The following is a 17,402-nucleotide window of genomic DNA, read 5'->3' on the forward strand; positions in this document are numbered from 1 at the left end:
CAGAACAAACATCTTTCTGATAGAGTTCTACACATCTCTAAGAGGTGTCATAGGCATGAAGTACACACCCTGGACCTGCATTCAGGGAGGAATAAGAATAAATAGAACCGCTGAGTGTTTGCAGGTCAGGCTTTTCCACAGACATTTTTCCAACTTCAGGTAGTTTAGGTTGCATTTTATTGATTGTAATTGGGGCACAAAGTAGGAGAAAGAGGGTGTGCTCTTCCCTCCTTGAGAATGACATGCATTGGAGACCTATCGTTGCAGCTTTCATTACTGTTCTATACCTGATTTGGTTTTTATCATTACCTGTAAACCAGCAGATAAGTCATTTGCATATTCATATTACAACCAACCGTGACTTTTAAAACATTCAGTTTAATTTTTTCTAATTTTGTTTCATTCTTTTACAAAAAATTTTATTGAAATATAATTGGTATGCAATACTATATGTTACTGGTGTACAATATTAGTGATTCACAATTTTTAAACATTATGCTCCATTTATATTATTGTACAATATTAGCTATATTCCCTGCATTGTACAATATATCCTTCTAGCTCATTTTATACAAAATAATTTATACCTTCTAACCCCCTACTTCTATATTGCCCCTGCCTTTGTCTCATTTTTATTGCTTAACTTGGGAACTAGCTTTTCTTATCTACTTGTAAAGACACCTTATTTTTAAACCCTTTTTCAATCACTTTATGTAATGCCAAAGATTAAAGAACTCATTGAAGGAAAAATATGAACATATTGCTTAGTATATAAATGGCATAGATTTTATTGTTGGTTTATTCTAGCATGCAATGAATAATTGTACTCACACATGCACGTATATAAGCCTTTATTTAACAAAAGTTTTTCCTTGCCCTTCACTGCCCTCCTCCTGCCAAAGAAACTATGTTTTCTGGAACCACATCTCAAAGGACACAGCACAGAGTGCCCTCGGCAGGGTGTCCCCTCTGCCCGTGAGCACGTTTGTCATGAAACTTTACATCATGCTTTACTATCAGAGCAGTGGGGAAAATCAGAAATGAATGGGGACTATTTGATTGAAATGAATTACCTTCTCCCAGCCCCTTGAAAGCTTTTATTTTTAGTGTTGTGTTATTGCTTGTAACATTTAGCTTCACACTGAACAAGACTTAGGAAACCCCATGTAATTCAAGAAAGTGCCATTTGCCTCAGAAGCATGGAGGTGGCCTTTTACACATCATATTTTCATAATTCTTAAAGAGATAAGAAGATCAAACCAGTCAATCCTAATTCATGGAATCAACCCTGAATATTCACTGGAAGGATTGATGCTGAAGCTGAAGCTCCAGTTCTTTGGTCACCTGATGCAAAGAGCTAACTCATCAGAAAAGACCCTGATTCTGGGAAAGATTGAGGGCAGGAGGAGAAGGGGATGACAGAGGATGAGATGGTAGGATGGCATCACTGACTCGATGGACGTGAGTGTGAGCAAACTCAGGGAGATAGTGATGGACAGGGAAGCCTAGCATGCTGCAGCCCATCGGGTCACAAAGAGTCAGACATGACTGAGCAACTGAGCAACAACAAACAGATAAAGAGCAGTGAATCTGGGAAGCTCAAGGATGGTCTTTCTAAGAGCTCTAATTATGAAGAACCAGTCCGTGTTAGGAAGATGGAATCATATAATAAATTGGAAGGTGCCCAGGAAGAAAAGCATTGCCTTTCAGGATGCCAGCAACCCAGGGATGCAGCCAAAGTCCTGCCTGGTAGTACCCTGGCACAGCACAGTGAAGGCACCCAATAAACACTCATGGGCATGATTTGATTTTTCCAGGAGCATCATCCTGGATTACCAGAGACTCAGACCACTGTGTGTGAGGTCTCAGGAGATAATTACACACTTGGCATAGTTTTGTAAAGCCTACCAGCTGTGCAATATTAGATTCTCATTTTAAAAGCTTTGTTCAAGAGGCTCCAAAATGTTGTCCCTTCGTAATTGTTGGCAGTGACTCATAAAAGGCCAATCTTTATGCAGTAGACCTGGGAACAGAGGAGCAAGGGGAGGAAGGGACTCTCCCAGGAGAGGAAGATGAAGAGAGAAGAGAGGAGAGAAGGCAGAGGTGGAAGGGGTGAGCAAGACACAGTAGCCTGGGTGCTGAGGATGTGCAGAAACTGGATCCAGAGCCCGGTTGACATACGTGGAACAGTTGCAAGTTCCTTCCCTGGTTTCCCATTGGATTTACACCCAGAGATTCTGGTCCAACTCACTGGGGGAGAGGAGCCAGGTGTAGCATCCATGTATTTTTGAGTATTTCAGGTAATTAATTCTGATGAGTAGCCAGGATTAGAAACCTCTAAGAGTTTTAAGAGTTGAGCAGTGAGCCTCAATTTTATTTGACAAGTCTGAGAGGTGGGTAGGGGGCCTTTCAGGAAAGGATGGGTAAAGGCCCCTTTTGTTAACTTCCCATCACTGGGCTGAGACATCCACTGAGCCTCTCCCTCTTATTTATTCTGGCTTTATTTCCTGACCTGACGAAGAGCTCCTCAAGTTTAGAAAGTGGGCAATGACTCATGTTTCTGTCCCCGGTGTCTGGCATGGGGCTTTGTCCATAGAAGATACTAAGTTCAGTGAAAGCAATCAAGTGACTCAGGGAACAAGCAGGCCCAGTGGCCTGAACCTGGGGGACCCTGCAAAGGATGTAGAACCAAAAGCAGGAGGGTAAATTGAGGCTTGACTGGGGAGGGGCTTGGACACCAGTGAGAGAAAGAGAGATTTATCCTAAAAGCCAGAGCTCCCCAGAGATTCCCTAGCCTTAATAATCACCAAGTGTACTTACTAAATATGGATTCCTAGGCCCATATACTGAAAATTCAGATTCAGAATTTCAGGGATCTGGTTTTAGGGTCCCCAGGTTCTCAGGTGAGTGTCAAGGTTAAACAAGTTTCTGAAGCGCTGCCCTCAGGCATGGAAGATGGGGCTGACTCCATGCCTGCACTCTAGTGAGATGCAATTGACTAAGCTTGGGATGCAAGTGGCCTCACTGAGAAGCATGGAGACCAATCCTGAGGTCAGCCTGTAAGATGTGCACATAATGGCTGCCTTAGCACCAGCACACTCACTTAACCTCCACTTCACATTGCTTAGTTGCTCCCACTCCACCTAATCTTTTTAAAAAACAAAACTTCTTTTTGTTTGTTTCCTTTAGTCCAAGTAAATCTTTTCCTCTGTTCTGGGACCAGTTTGTTAAACCCAGGGAGGTCTAATTGCAACCTGTCATTTTAGAAATGAAGACCCAAAGGGTTGACAGGGCTCATTTTCCAGGTCTGACAGGCAGATAATATCAAGGGTGCAAAGTGTGTGTGCAAGAGTGTTGAGGGCATTTGAAATGGAGCAAGGACACTCATCAGAAGACAGGCACCCTCCTCATACCGTGCCCCCAGCCACCTCTGCAGGTTGATGGAGAGGATCTTGGCGGTGGGACTACACTGGCCCCACAGATAGCCTCTGCCTTCCTTTACAGCCATTTCTGCGTGACTCAGAATTTAAGCAAAACTCATCTGATTTAATCAGAGATTCTTCAATATCAGTCATCACTCTTCTGAAACACATCTAGTTTTTTAAAAGTAAGGAAGAAGAAAAGAAAGGAGAGAAAGGGAAAGAAAAGAGAAAAGAAAGAAAAAGAAACCAAGACAGATCTCATTCTTAAAACTGTCCCATACGCCTTGAGCAGGTCACAGCCCCACAAGGGTGTCTCTCTTGGGAAGATGCTCCCAGGATATAGTATTTAGTTCCCTGCCTCCAAGTTGCATGGCCCCTTAACTAGAAAGCACTGCGTGACATGGAATAAGGGGAGGCGGAAAGAGAAGAATCAAAAGAACAAAAATAAAAATCAATGACAGGTCCGTGTACACATACTGACCTGTGCTGAGCCCGGTGCCCTTATAATTTCACGTGTTTGTGTGAGAAGCTGTACGTGCTGTGGGATGACACGCAGAAAGTGACCCTTTCGATTTCTTTATGTAGCAAGTGCCCCAGCTTCACCTCGGGAAATGATCAGCCTCAAAGAAAGGAAAACAGACTATGAGTCCACCGGTAGCAACGCCACTTACCACGGAACTAAAGGAGAGCACACTTCCAGGAAAGACACCATGACAGGTGAGCCCAGCTGTGTGAGTCTGCTCCGAGGAGCTGGTGATGGGACTCGGGGCAGGGCAGAGGGTGGGGCATCAGACTTCAGCTCAGCAGCTCAGCAGGACGTGAGAGTGCGACAGCCAAGATTCCCAGGGACTGGCGATGAGATGACGCTGGGGGTGTAAACAGGGAGCGTCTTGTTCCTGGAGGAGCTGGGAGAATCCTTGGTCTTTCTTCCCCTGTCCCTTTCCTTCTCGCTTTCCCAAATTGTGCTGTTGTTTGTTGTCTAGTCACTAAGTCGTGTCTGACTCTTTTGCGACCCCCATGGACTGTATAACCCACTAGGCTCCTCTGTCCATGGGATTTCCCAGGCAGGAATACTGGAGTAGGTTCCCATTTCCTTCTCCATTGTCCAGCTCATGATATCCTCTCAAATTAGAGAAGGAGGTCACCATAGATTTCTTCCCAGTTGGCATAACCCAAGATGGTGGTCAAGCTTTGCCCATTAGGAGTGAGGAAGAGAGAGAGGGTAGAGAAAGGAGGGGAGGGGAGATGGGAGGGGAAGGGATGGGAGAGAAGCAACAGAAGAAGAACTCAGGGAAACCCCCAGAACTGCTGTTGAGACATTTCCCCCTCTTGACATGAAACCAACCTTTTAACATGGCAAACTCCCAAGAAGGCTCGTGAGAACCTCTGACCTCAGTTTCCCTTCAGGAGGCATTGATCTGTCATGCCCTTCATCCTTCACTCCCCCAGTCACACACGTTGGCTCATCAGCTGGGACTCTGCAGAGGCCAAAATTGGTACCATCTACCCAGCCCATATGAGCCAGCCTGCCTAGTGACCAGCCTTGACCTCAGCCCTCCTCCTATTCTGTAGTTTCCTTGGCTCGGGCTCCATGTCCACCTTCATTGTCTCTGCCAGCCTCCCCGCACACCTACCTCCCACCCTGGGTTTGCCCCTCCTCTGGGAACAGGACTTGCCATATTGATGTGTGTGCATGTGGTGTGTGTGTGTGTGTGTGTGTGTGTGTGTGTGTGTGTGTGGCAGGGGTAGGGGGTGGGTATATGCCTCGAAAGCAGAGCTGCCAGAACCATCAGGATCTCTTCTAACCCAGGATCTCACACCCTTTGCCAAGCAGATGTGGAGATGGGCCCCTCCTGAAAATAGACCATAAGGACTTCAACAAAACAGGCCAGATTAGGGCGTGCATAAAACTGGGGTACCAGGGTGCAGTCCTAAACAGACACTGAGCCCCCCTTATCCAAAGACTCCTAAGAGTTTGAGCTGCGATTCCTTGATATTATTTAGGTGTAGAGCTGCAGGGAAGCAGAACAGACAAATTGGATGATTTATTAACTTGTCTTCTGGATCCAGGGCGTCTAAGATGAATTTTTCTAATGGGAAGTGTATTTACCCCAGAGGCAGTGCTTTTCCATAGCAACTCTACCCAGCTGCCAAACGAAAAGCATCATAAACAGATGCTTGTGGTCCCCATCCTCAGCTCAGCGCTCTGCCTCCGTGTACACACCAGGGAACACCTCACCCTCATGCCTGAAACATCTCCTGAATGGGGGAACTGAGCGCACTGCAGAGGACATACCTTTTTTTTGGCCATGGCATGTGAGATCTTACCTTTCCCCCTAGAGATCGAACCTCTGCCCCCTGCAGTGGAAGCATGGAGTCTTACCCACCGGGCCACAAGGGAAGTCCAGCGTAGGCCGTACCTTTTGATTCTCATTCCCTGGTTCATTTATCCCCATAAGTGTTGCCCCCTGTGGCAGATGAGCATAAACAAAGGAGCTTATGGATCCGAATGCTGAGCAGCTGAGAATCTATTCTGTACTGATTACTCCAGAGCAGTGGAGTGAAATTCACCTGAGCCTTCTTTTTTGATTATTATTGCCCCAGGTAGCCACATCACCATCAGGCAGGGATGAAAAATTGAGACTATAATTATGAGAATAATTGTGAAATCAACTGCTTTGTTGTTATTTAAGTTGACCTTTTCTCTTTAACTCTCTCACCCAGTAGAATCATTCAAAAGGTTTTTCAGTGTGGGTGTGTTTTCGTTGAAATAGTTCCAGTGGTACATGATCATTTCCTGCAGACATCAGAGAATAAGAAATAAAATCTAACATATTTCTAGATGTTTAATCTTCCTAGAAAATGGCAGGAACCTTGAAAACTCCAGTGTTGAGATAGATGTCATTTTTCAAACTTATTTAGAGGCTTAAACACTTTTCTCTATACTTAAAAACGCAGCTCAACACTCTACTATCAGTCTTGCAGCAGGCCTAGAAGTACACGAGATCATCACTGAATAATATATTTATATAAGAAGGTGCCCTTTAAGCCAACAAGTCCTGCATAAAGTTAGTTGTTATCACTGTGACGTTGATGGTGACAGTGGGGTGATGATGTTCGTGGTGCTGCTGATGGAGGAGGTGGGGTATTGGGAGTAAGGTGTTGGCGATGATGTTGGTGGTGGTGAGATTGGAGGGTGTGTTTGCCCTCTTTTATGGGCTTCCCTGGCAGCTCAGCTGGTAAAGAATCCACTTCCAATGCAGGAGACCCCGGTTCGATTCCTGGGTTGGGAAAATCCCCTGGAGAACGAATAGGCTACCCACTCCAGTATTCTTGGGCTTCCCTTGTGGCTCAGATGGTAAAGAATCCTCCTGCAATGTGGGAGGACCTGGGTTCAATCCCTGGGTTGGGGAGATCCCCTGGAGAAGGGAAAGGCTACCCACTCCAGTATCCTTTCCCTGGGGTCCGCACAACTGAGTGACTTTCACTTTCACATGTTGGTATGAACAAGTCCCCAGCCGAGCTGGGCAGGCATCAGCATTCCATGTAGGAATGCAAATGATGAATTGCCAACCTCTGGTCCGCTTCCCTTTAGCAAATACCCATCATTTCAGTGTTTACTTGCAGATCAGATTTCTTAGAACTTCCATATCCAACGCAGTACTTTTTATTCTTCCCCAGTAAATCTAGGGGGCATTCAAAGTTCAGTGCATTGAAAAAATATCTGAAAACCTGCCATCTTCCTTATTTCTCAGGCATCAGAAAACATCCTAGACCGTTCCCCCACTTGCTGTGGGAAAACCATGGGAAGCTTCACCCTCAAAATGCAGCATGTAAAAGCTTTAAAGTGAAAAGCAGTTTCTTGCCTGGGTTATCATCCCCTCTCCTAAGCTCTCAGAAATGCAGATCCATCTGGGTTTTTATTCCAGGCTCCCCACCCCCCGCCCCAACCTTCTCTGTATTCATTTTCTGGCTTGGGGGCGTCTCATTTCTCTCCTATTTATCGGCCACTGAAGGGCCCTTGGAAAGCCAAAGTCAGCTGTTCATTCAGGCATGCAGAACTGTTATAGCTATTTCTCGCAGTCATGATTCCCTGGGAGCATTACGTGTTCAAAAGCACGCATCGGAGGAGGGCTGTGTGATCCCAGCAGCTGTACAGCCTGACTTCAGAATTCACCTGTGGATTTTGCCCTCCCACCTGAGCTCCCCAAATACCTTAGCATCCAATGGTCGATCCCGTTTTGTCAATGTCTCTGTTTCTGTCATGCCTTTAAAGCCATTCTAATCTTCAGTACGTTGATTCAGTTGGAAGTTGGTGGTGGTGGTGGTTTAGTCGCTAAGTCACTCTTGTGACCCCATGGACTGTAGCCTGTCAGGTTCCTCTGTCCATGGGGATTCTCCAGGTAAGAATACTGGAGCGGGTTGCCATTTCCTTCTCCAGGGGATCTTCCCGACCCAGGAATCAAACCCAGGTCTTCTGTATTGCAGGCATATTCTTTACCAACTGAGCAAAATTGGGGCCTCTACAAAAAAATAAAGGCATTTTCCTACCAGTTTACTCTTTGCTCAGATGCATGAAGGGCAGATCACCTGGGAGGGACATGTGCTTCACGTGTCCAGAGAGACCACAAGTTCAGTCTCAGCTATGCGGTCTCCTTTAAACAGGTGAAGTGGGCCAAAAAGCAGGAGAGGAACTTCCAATGGAAACATCTTTAGCTCAGAAGTCATAACAGGGAGGGAGACCGAGGCTATAAATATGCACATTCTGCCCCCCACAAAAAATGCATTTTTATTCTGAGTAACAGGAAAAAAATTTTCACCTTGTCCTTGAAGTGACATTTTCCATCAGCAGATGATAGCTCCAAAGGCAGATTTTTCTAAGGTTTACTCATTCGTTCATTAATTCACTCAGCAAATAAAGCACTCACTCTGTGAGCATGCCCTGAGCCCAGGCACTGTCCTAGAGGCTGCGGAAACCTAAAAAAGTGGCAGGACAGATGCAGCTCTGCCCTCAAGGAACTTCTTGTCTCCTAGGTAAAGGGAAGCAATATACAAGGTAAACAATGGGACAAGCTTGTTGACAAAGTAATAGCAAACAGTGTTGGGTGTAATGGAGAAAATAAATGGGGTCATGAGACAGAGGGCATCATGTGGGCAGGGTTCCTTTAACTAACAAGGTCAAGGAGGAGTCCTTTGAGCTGAAACCTGAACACCAATAAAGAGAGGTAGTCCAGAGACTGGGGGATGTAAGTTCCAGGAGAAGGCTCAGGAAGACTAACATCTCGGATGCAAAATAAACTTGGATGCTCAGGCCAGGAAGGAGGGCCAGGGTAGCCCCCTGAACCAGGGAAGAAGGATGGGAAATGCTACAGGAAATCAGGTGGGGTCCAGATCACACGGAGCTTCAGAGACAGTAATGGGAGCTCAGCTTTTACCATAATCACAGAGAGCAGGACACTGCAGTGACATAGTCCAATCTGTCTAACAAGATGATGGCTTAGCTGCTGGGACCAGAGTGGATGGAGGAGCAGATTAGGCAGAGTGGAAGCCGGGCTGCTGAGGAGGATGCTGCAGCAGTGGTCCAGGCAAGGGATGGTGGTTTCCATGGTAATGCAAAGACAGGAGCGATGGGCATTCAACCAGAGTCTCTCAGAGTGGCTTTAAAGTGGGAAATGGGCTGTCAGCTCCCACATTCTAAGCAGAATTTCCCAAGAAGAATTTTATTGCACAGCTATTATGTGCTTTTAGTAATAATCATGGGCGGAGTGATAGATTATGCTGGCTTAGTGTCTAGAGTGACTGGTGTCCGTGAGAGAAGAGATGATGAGACATCCTATTTCGTGATCCCATAGATACTAGAAGCAAAAGGTAAGTTTTTTCTTGATATCTGAAGTGTTTTATGGGCTTCCCTGGTGCCTCAGAGATAAAGAAGCCACCTGCCAATGCAGGAGAGGTGGGTTCGATGTCTGGGTTGGGAAGATCCCCTGGAGGAGGAAATGACAGGGTTCCCCCGGAGGAGGAAATGTCCATGAAATTTTGTCCATGGACAGGAATACAGGTATTCAGGTTTCAGCTCAAAGGTCTCCTCCTTGACCCTGTGTCTAGTATTGCCTGGAAATTTACATGGACAGAGCAGCCTATAGAATCCATGGGGGTCACAAAATAATTGGGCACAACTTAGTGACAAAACACAACAAAAGTGTTTTATAGCCTGCTGACACTCGACAGGCAGGGTTTTCCAGAGCTTTCTTAAACTGGGACCTTTTAGCAGCTATAACAGGGCATCTTTCCCTGGGCCCTTTCTTAGGGCCTGCTGCAAGCGTCTCAAGGGCCCCAGGTGAGGAAGCAGCCAGGTGGGCATCTTGCCCAGGTCTTTGGAAGCTGCTGGCAGCTGGAGGAGACCTTTCCTGCCTTTTGTCTAGACCACAGGCTGGTCACAAGCCAGGATGCGGGGCTTCCGTCTCTGTGTGGAACAGGACTCCAGCGCCGCGGATATGCAGGGGTCAAGGTGGGCGGGACTTCCCGCCTGTCCATCAGACCGCTGAGAAATGAACTGTCTCAGCGATGATCAGCCCCTTCTGTGAGCTCAAATTAGAAATTTCATTCTTGTCATTCTTCAGCTAAAAGCTAAGTGGTCGATCCAGATTCCTGCACGCTTCAGTGCAGGTGACAGGCTTTTATTATCTGCCGGTGTTCACCAGGAAAAAAAAAAAAAAGCCCGCAGCACTGGCAAAATGACCATCTGTTTGCTGCGGCTGCCCTGACCCCGTCTCCAAGCTGAATGTTATTACAAGAGGCTGACAAGCTGTGGGGATTTTATATTAGTGCATAACTTCTTCTTTCTTAATATTGGTATGTAAAATGAAGTGTTCAGGGCGAAAGAATTTTCTTCCATTCGGAATGGTCCATGTGACACCAAGCATGGTCAGGGCAAAACCTGGCCTCGATAACCATCATTCATCCTGTGAAGTCTTGCATTCTTTGCTAACACTTTTGTTTCCCTTTCAGCTCAAACTACTGGAATTTCAACTTTGTATAGGAATTCATATGGTGCGCCCGCTGAAGACATCAAACATAACCAGGTAAAGGAGAGGCAGCAAGTTGGTGTCCATTTCTCCCTTCGTCTCCTGTGAAATAGCTTGGAATCATAAAAGAGAAGTTAGCTTATATTTAACATGCATAAAAGGGCTTGCCAGGTGGCATAGTTGGTAAAGAGTCTGCCTGCCAGTGCAGGAGATGCAAGAGACATGGGTTCGATCCCTGGATCAGGAAGATGCCCTGGAGGAGGAAATCACAACCCACTCCAATATTCTTGCTGGGAAAATTCCATGGACAGAACAGCCTGGCAGGCTATAGTCCATGGGATCACAAAGAATCAGACATGACTGAAAAAAAAACAGAAAAAGAAAATAACGTCCCCCACTGCTCTCCACTCATGTGGACTCCATATCCACATGGGTGGTGGCAGTCAACAGAACAGCCTCGAATTTGAAAGCAGTCTTTATTTCACTACAACCCCATGCATTATCTGGTGGTAGAAAGCAGATTTTCCTACTGTGATGCAAAACCTGAAAGAAAGCCCCAAATGTACAAGTGTAAGATGCTGGTTACTAGACAGATTGTCTAATTACTAGGCGTGGATTAAGGCACTCCTGTAACCCAGCCAGTTCTCCTTGGGAAGAAAGCATTCCTTGCACATGACAGTTACCAGTGAAATAGACACGTCAAGTTGAATGTGAGCAACTGAATGAAAGGCGTTGTGTCGTGCCTTACTGCTCAGGCACGTGGGAGAACCAGCAGCATCAGCATCACCTGGGAGCTTGTTGGGAACACAGAAGAGACGCCTCTCTGGCCCCGTAACCCTCATGCATTCAGGGTCTTCTGCAGCAGAGTTGCATTTTAGCTAGGTGCCTAGGTGTTTTGCGTGGCTGTTCAAGTTTGAGGAGCCTTGGCTGGTAGACACTTAAGAATCTATCTGTGTTTGTGTGTGTGTGTGTGTTTTATTTAGCAAATATTTCTTGATGGCTCATTTTCTCTGTGGGTCTGTGGGAATTGTAAAAGCAGGAGGGCACCTCCTCTGCTCCTTTATTGAACGATAACTCCTCACTTGTCCTGCCCCGTGGTGGTCGTCACAGAAGGACTGATGGTCTTTATAGCTCTTGGCCACTGGCCATCATTGTCAGAGCTGGCTTCTGCTGAAGATCCACACTCTTGCTCTGTGTCAGGAAGGTTGTACCAGAAAGATACACCTGGAAGCTGCTTGCTTGATCACCGTACCCAGATGAAAGGAGACATGGAAGGGAAATGTGCTGTTTTTGAACAGCTGGCACCACCCGAATGATCAAATACAACCAACATACCTCCACAGTGAATGCATCTCATCAACCAATGGCCGTACCACTGGGCCAGTGAGCAGATTTGATCCCTTCAACCGCAGATGCCATCAGCCATCCTAGGTGATTCGTTCACACAAGCTCTCAGAACTGCAGAACTCAACCGGAGAAGGGGTTGACATGGGCCGTTATGACCAATACAGATGAACTGAAGAAGGTAACTCCCCAAGATAAGAGACTAAAATGAGCTTCTGCTCCAGCCAAAAAGGTCCACCGTCCAGAGAGAACCTAGCAACAAAAAGAAATTTGAAACACGTTGTGAAAAGGAAAAATGAAAGACGCAGCCACAGTGGAGGAGGGCTACAAGCCTTGTATGAAACTTTCCTAGAAGACCCCCCAGACATTGGCTGTGCCTCCCTGGCCACTGAGACCAGCACAGAAAAGTCAGATCGCTTCTTGGTCTCCTCTGTCTACCGGCCTCCCTTCTTATGACAGGGTCTGGAGTCAATTCAATGAGGCTAGCACCCTGAGGTGGGGGCCACCTCAGCTCAAGCAAGACTGTACCCCTCTCTCGGAGAGGATGTGGACTGTGGAGCCAGCCTGGCGTGCATTCAAATCCCAGCCCTGCCCCACCCCGAGCCGTGGCATCCTGCACACGTTTCTTAGCTTCTCTGACCTTCAGTTTCTTCACCTATAAAGTGGGGATTGGATGAAAGGATGGATGGGAAGAAAGGAGAGGAAGGAAAAGAGAAAAAAGGAAATGGAGGAAGGAAGGAAAGGAGGAAGTGAAGGAGGGAGAAAGAGAGGGAGAGACTGAGGGGGAGAAGGGTTGAGGGAGAGAAGGAGGGAGATTAGACAGATGAAGAGGTGGATGATAAATGGGCACATGGGCTTCCCAGGTGGTGCTAGTGGTGAAGAACCACTTGCCAGCGCAGGAGACCCAGGAGACTTGAGTTCAATCCCTGGGTTGGGAAGATCCCCTGGAGGAGGGCATGGCAACCCACTCCAGTATTCTTGCCTGAGACTCCCATGGACACAGGAGCCTGGCAGGCTACAGTCCACAGGGTCACAAAAAGTCAGACACAACTGAAGCAACTTCATACACACACACACATACACACACATGGATAAACAGAAGGATGGATAGATATAGACAGACATAAACATGCAATATGTATCTGTAATAGTACATACATAAATATGTGTATGTATATATATATATACAAGATTAAATAAAGACAAATTTGTTTAATGTTGAATATAGTGCCCACTGAAGTAGAAACAGTAAGTCTTAGTTCTCTCCCCATGTACTTTTTCCATACCTCCCAAATCTAACCCTGTGCGTGCTCCACACTTGGATAGCAACACTGGGTCAGAGTGGAGAAGTTCCATGTGGCACCAGCTTTTCAAAGACCAGCAAAGGGCACCTTAGCCTAGCCCATGATCCAGAGCAGCTGGCCTCAGCAGCGTTTAATTGCAGATCCTGACGTCCCCCTTTGTGCCCAGGCTCTCAGGCTGACACACGTCTGAGCTCTGTGGACTGTCACATTCTTTCAGCTACCATGAACTGGAAGTGTGAGCCCTTCTGCATGGCAGCTGTGATGAAGTTCACTTCTCTGAAGAGCAGTTCTGCGACTCACTCGTGTAAATCAATTACATATGAAAGAGGGAGTTTTGCTTACTTAAGAGAAGAATTATGGGCAGGTCATTAGAAGCATTCATTCACACACAACGTACTAATTACAAATCGTTATCTATTAACGAAGACCAATGTCTAGAGGATGTTTCCATGCTGAGCCTTAGTTAAATTAGCAGGGAATTACCAGGGCCACTCCAAAGTGATCAAAGTGTTCTTCTTCAGGCAGGTTCCATCATTCCCACCAGACCTTCACACACACACATGCATCATTCCGTATGGGTTTTGTGGATGCCCCTATGCAGCAACCCTGAGTATGGTCCTTGCCCCATGCCTTGAGGGTATCCTCATTGTTGGAGTTTAGGAAAGGACCCCAGAGCCACAGGAATCCAGGGCTCCACCTGAAAGTGCTAATTACTAGCCTATGAACACTCTTTGTGTTACTGTCCTTAAAGCCAGGGGAAAGGGAGAGAACCAATTCTAGACTTCTCTGCTCTCAAAAGCTCCTGTGATCCCTTTAGCCCCTCAAGGCCCCCTTGATCAGACAACAACCTGCAGAGGACAAGAGTGGAAATAGGGAGCACTCAGGGGGGCTGGAGGACATTGGTCAATTCTGAAGACCCCTGTTCCCCCAACCAAAGGCTTCATAATCCCATGTTATTCTCGAGCCCCATAAATTTTTTAAATTTATTTTTAATTGAAGGATAATTGCTTTACAATATTGTGTGGATTCCTGTCACATAAATTCTTAAGTGAACCATGTTAGGAAACATTTTGATCCTTCAGAGTGTAGAACAGGGATCTCATGTCCGATGATCTGAGGTGGAGCTTATGTAATAATAATAGAAAAAAGTGCACAATAAATATAAAGCATTTGAATCATCCTGAAAGCATCCTCCCCACTACATCTGTCTGTGGAAAAATTGTCTTCCATGAAATGGGTCCCTGGTGCCACAAAGTTGGGGACTGCTGGTATAAACTATTTTGAATGGATTCCTTCTAAGGCTGTGGTACATCACTTGGGCAGGTGTAATGTGACGGCCCTATTAGCAAGAAGCTTCCATCCTCCAGAGAAGTATTGACCACAGCCCTCCGAGCTGACAGGAAGATGCCCAAGTGACCCTGAGACCTTGTACATCTTCACTTTCTCTTCATCTGGGATTACAGCACTGAGGTGTGATGGAGAAAAATGCAGGGAAGATGAACAGAAACTATTTGTGTTCTGTGGAATCTAGGGTATACATCTTTAATTTAGAAAAGGTTAAGAGAGTCCCGGGGCAGCAAAGAGATCAAAACAGTCAACCCTAAAGGAAATCAACCCTGAATCTTCTTTGGAAGGACCGATGCTGAAGCTCCAATACTTTGGCCACCTGATGCGAAGAGTCAACTCACTGGGGAAGACCCTGATGCTGGGAAACATTGAGGGCAGGAGAAGGAGGCAACAGAGGATGAGATGGTTGGATGGCATCACCGACTCAATGGACATGAGTTTGAGCACCCTCTGGGAGTTGGTGTTGGACAGAGAAGCCTGGTGTGGTGCAGTCCATGGAGTTGCAACAACTGACTTAGTGACTGAACAACAGGTGGTAAAATGATTCAACTGTCTTGGAAGTTTGAGCTGCGTCTCAAAAACTTAAACATAGAATTGCCATCAGATCCAATAATTCTACTTCTTGGTACATTTTTTGCTGTTGATATTATGTGGTCAGCAAGTTGTGTCCAACTCTTTTACATTAGCCCGCCAGAAATTGAAAACAGGGAGCCAAACAAATCCTAGTGCTTCCGTGTTAATAGCAGCATTATTCAAAAAGTAGAAATCATGATTGTCATCTATGGATGAATACGTAAACAAACACAGAATCTCCATACAATATTATTGAGTCTTAAAGAGCAAGAAAGTTCTGTCACTTGCAGTAACATGGATTAACCTTGAGGACATTATATTAACTATAACTTTGAGGAGGTTAAGTGAAAGAAGCCAAACACAAAAGGACAACTACTGTATTATTCCAATTATATGGGGTATGTAGACTAGTCAAATTCACAGAGAAGGAAAGTATCAATAGAATGGTGATTGCCATGAGCTAAGAAAAGGGGAGATGGGGATTTATGCTGAATGGATATAAGTTTTTGTTTGCAGTGATGAAAAAGTTCTGAAAACGTTTGTTATTGACGGTGGCCCAGGCAACTTAAGTACTTAATGCCACCGAGTTATACACAACATGATGAACATGGTGACTTTTATGTTATGTGTACTTTGCCAGAATAGTAATTTTATAAAAAGGTTATTTGGAATGACAGCATGTGGACTCAGAAGCCAACTCTGAAACAGAAAGTCAATCAGGGAAGTGCAGTCCTGGCATCTGACCACATGGAGGACACTCAGAGCCTTGACTTTGAGGGAGGGTCAAGGGCGTCGGCTGTGGGGGTCAAGGGCGGGTCAAGGGCAAACGCGCTAACGCAGGTGGTTCTCCTTTCCTGGGCAGGTTTCAGCACAGCCAGCCCCACAGGAGCCCAGCAGAAAAGATTACGAGACCTACCAGCCGTTTCCGAATTCCACGAGAAACTACGACGAGTCCTTCTTCGAGGACCAGGTCCACCACCGCCCTCCCGCCAGCGAGTACACCATGCACCTGGGGCTCAAGTCCACCGGCAACTACGTCGACTTCTACTCGGCCGCCCGACCCTACAGCGAACTGAACTATGAAACGAGCCACTACCCGGCCTCCCCCGACTCCTGGGTGTGAGGCGGGCACCCCGGGAACCGTGCATGTGCATGCAGACCACAGACATTGCTATTTTTTCCCCCCCTGCAAATTTAATTTGTTAAAGCCTGTTCCATAGGAAGGCTGGGATACCCAGGAAGGAAACATTTAAGAGCTATTTTAGAAAGCTCCATGAACGTTCACTTGAAAGTCAATAGAAAGTGATCCTCAATCTGACATCGGGCTACACCTTTCTAGTTCGGGCTGTAGAGTCTTAAAAAGTGCTTTCCACGGGATGTGGCCGAAGGCAGCACGGGAGGCGGTCGGGGTGACGGGGCACGAAGGTTATAAGCACAGAGGCGGTGACATAGTTCACACACTTTAGAGGGACGGCTTGTCACGCTTTGTTTACTCTCTTCATCCGTTGTGATTCTAGGCTTCAAGTTGCATTGGGGTTCCTCTGTACAGCAAGACGTTTCTTGCCTTTTGTTAATGCATTGTTGTAAAGTATTCGATGTACATTACAGATTAAAGAAGACAAGAGCATTGTGTATATTACACCAATGCCTCGGCGACTCCTCATCAATGGTTCTAAATATTGCTTCAATTTCAAACTTTTGAAAGATGTATGGATTTCCAGTTTTTCTTTTTTCTTCCTCCCAGTAAAGTTTTAACAGGGAAAAAAAAATGGGGAAAAAAAAGGAATATTTAGCAGTATTGTTCGTTCTGATATGTGAATTTGTTTGTGGCAACTAAACAAGGCATTCAGCAGTTTCTGACAATTAACATCCATCATTCCACACTCCTTGTCAACAAAGTGCTTTTTCACTGCCTAAAATTTTAGATGTAGATATTTGAAATAGATTTTTTCATTTATACCAGTTTTCTTTATGATGATACAGTGTTAAAAGAAAATAAATTACAATTGATCTGTCATCCATATTTGCTAAGAATGTCTATTTCCAAGGACCTATCTGACAAAAATACACATTCTTGCTTGTGTGTCTGTGCGTGTGTGGGTGTGTGTCCACGTATGTACAAAAATGACCCGTGTGAGATTTTATTTTGATAGAAGCAATTTCATTTGCTATTCATCTTGTACAAACTTTGTTTTTGCTTTTTAGTATAAATGTACATCAGTTTGTTCCTTTTGTACTCTATCTCTCTGACCATCTAGTGACTCAGGATATTAAGCCAGTGGAAGTAAAGTTATAGGATTTTCACATATTCACACGTTCTTGGATACCAAGCCTTTCTACGTGCCCATTTCCTTTCATGTTTAATGCCCTCAGAACACGATAAAACC

General features: G+C 45.7%; 1 protein-coding gene across 4 annotated transcripts in view; it reads left to right on the top strand.

Annotated features, from left to right (window-relative positions):
• The window catches only part of CTNND2 (catenin delta 2), a 1,127,175-nt gene extending 1,110,143 nt beyond the window's left edge, over positions 1–17,032 (top strand). For all 4 annotated transcript variants that reach the window (XM_025270807.3, XM_025270808.3, XM_044932646.2 and 1 more), the window contains 3 exons: positions 4,008–4,139; positions 10,431–10,504; positions 15,878–17,032. In XM_025270807.3, the coding sequence (XP_025126592.1) occupies positions 4,008–4,139; positions 10,431–10,504; positions 15,878–16,138 (467 nt within the window). In that variant the 3' untranslated portion in view covers positions 16,139–17,032. The remainder of the gene's footprint in view (positions 1–4,007; positions 4,140–10,430; positions 10,505–15,877) is intronic.
• Positions 17,033–17,402: the final 370 nt, after the last annotated feature.

The sequence above is a fragment of the Bubalus bubalis genome, chromosome 19 (assembly GCF_019923935.1).
Source record: "Bubalus bubalis isolate 160015118507 breed Murrah chromosome 19, NDDB_SH_1, whole genome shotgun sequence".
In the NCBI taxonomy this organism is placed as follows: Eukaryota; Metazoa; Chordata; class Mammalia; order Artiodactyla; family Bovidae; genus Bubalus; species Bubalus bubalis.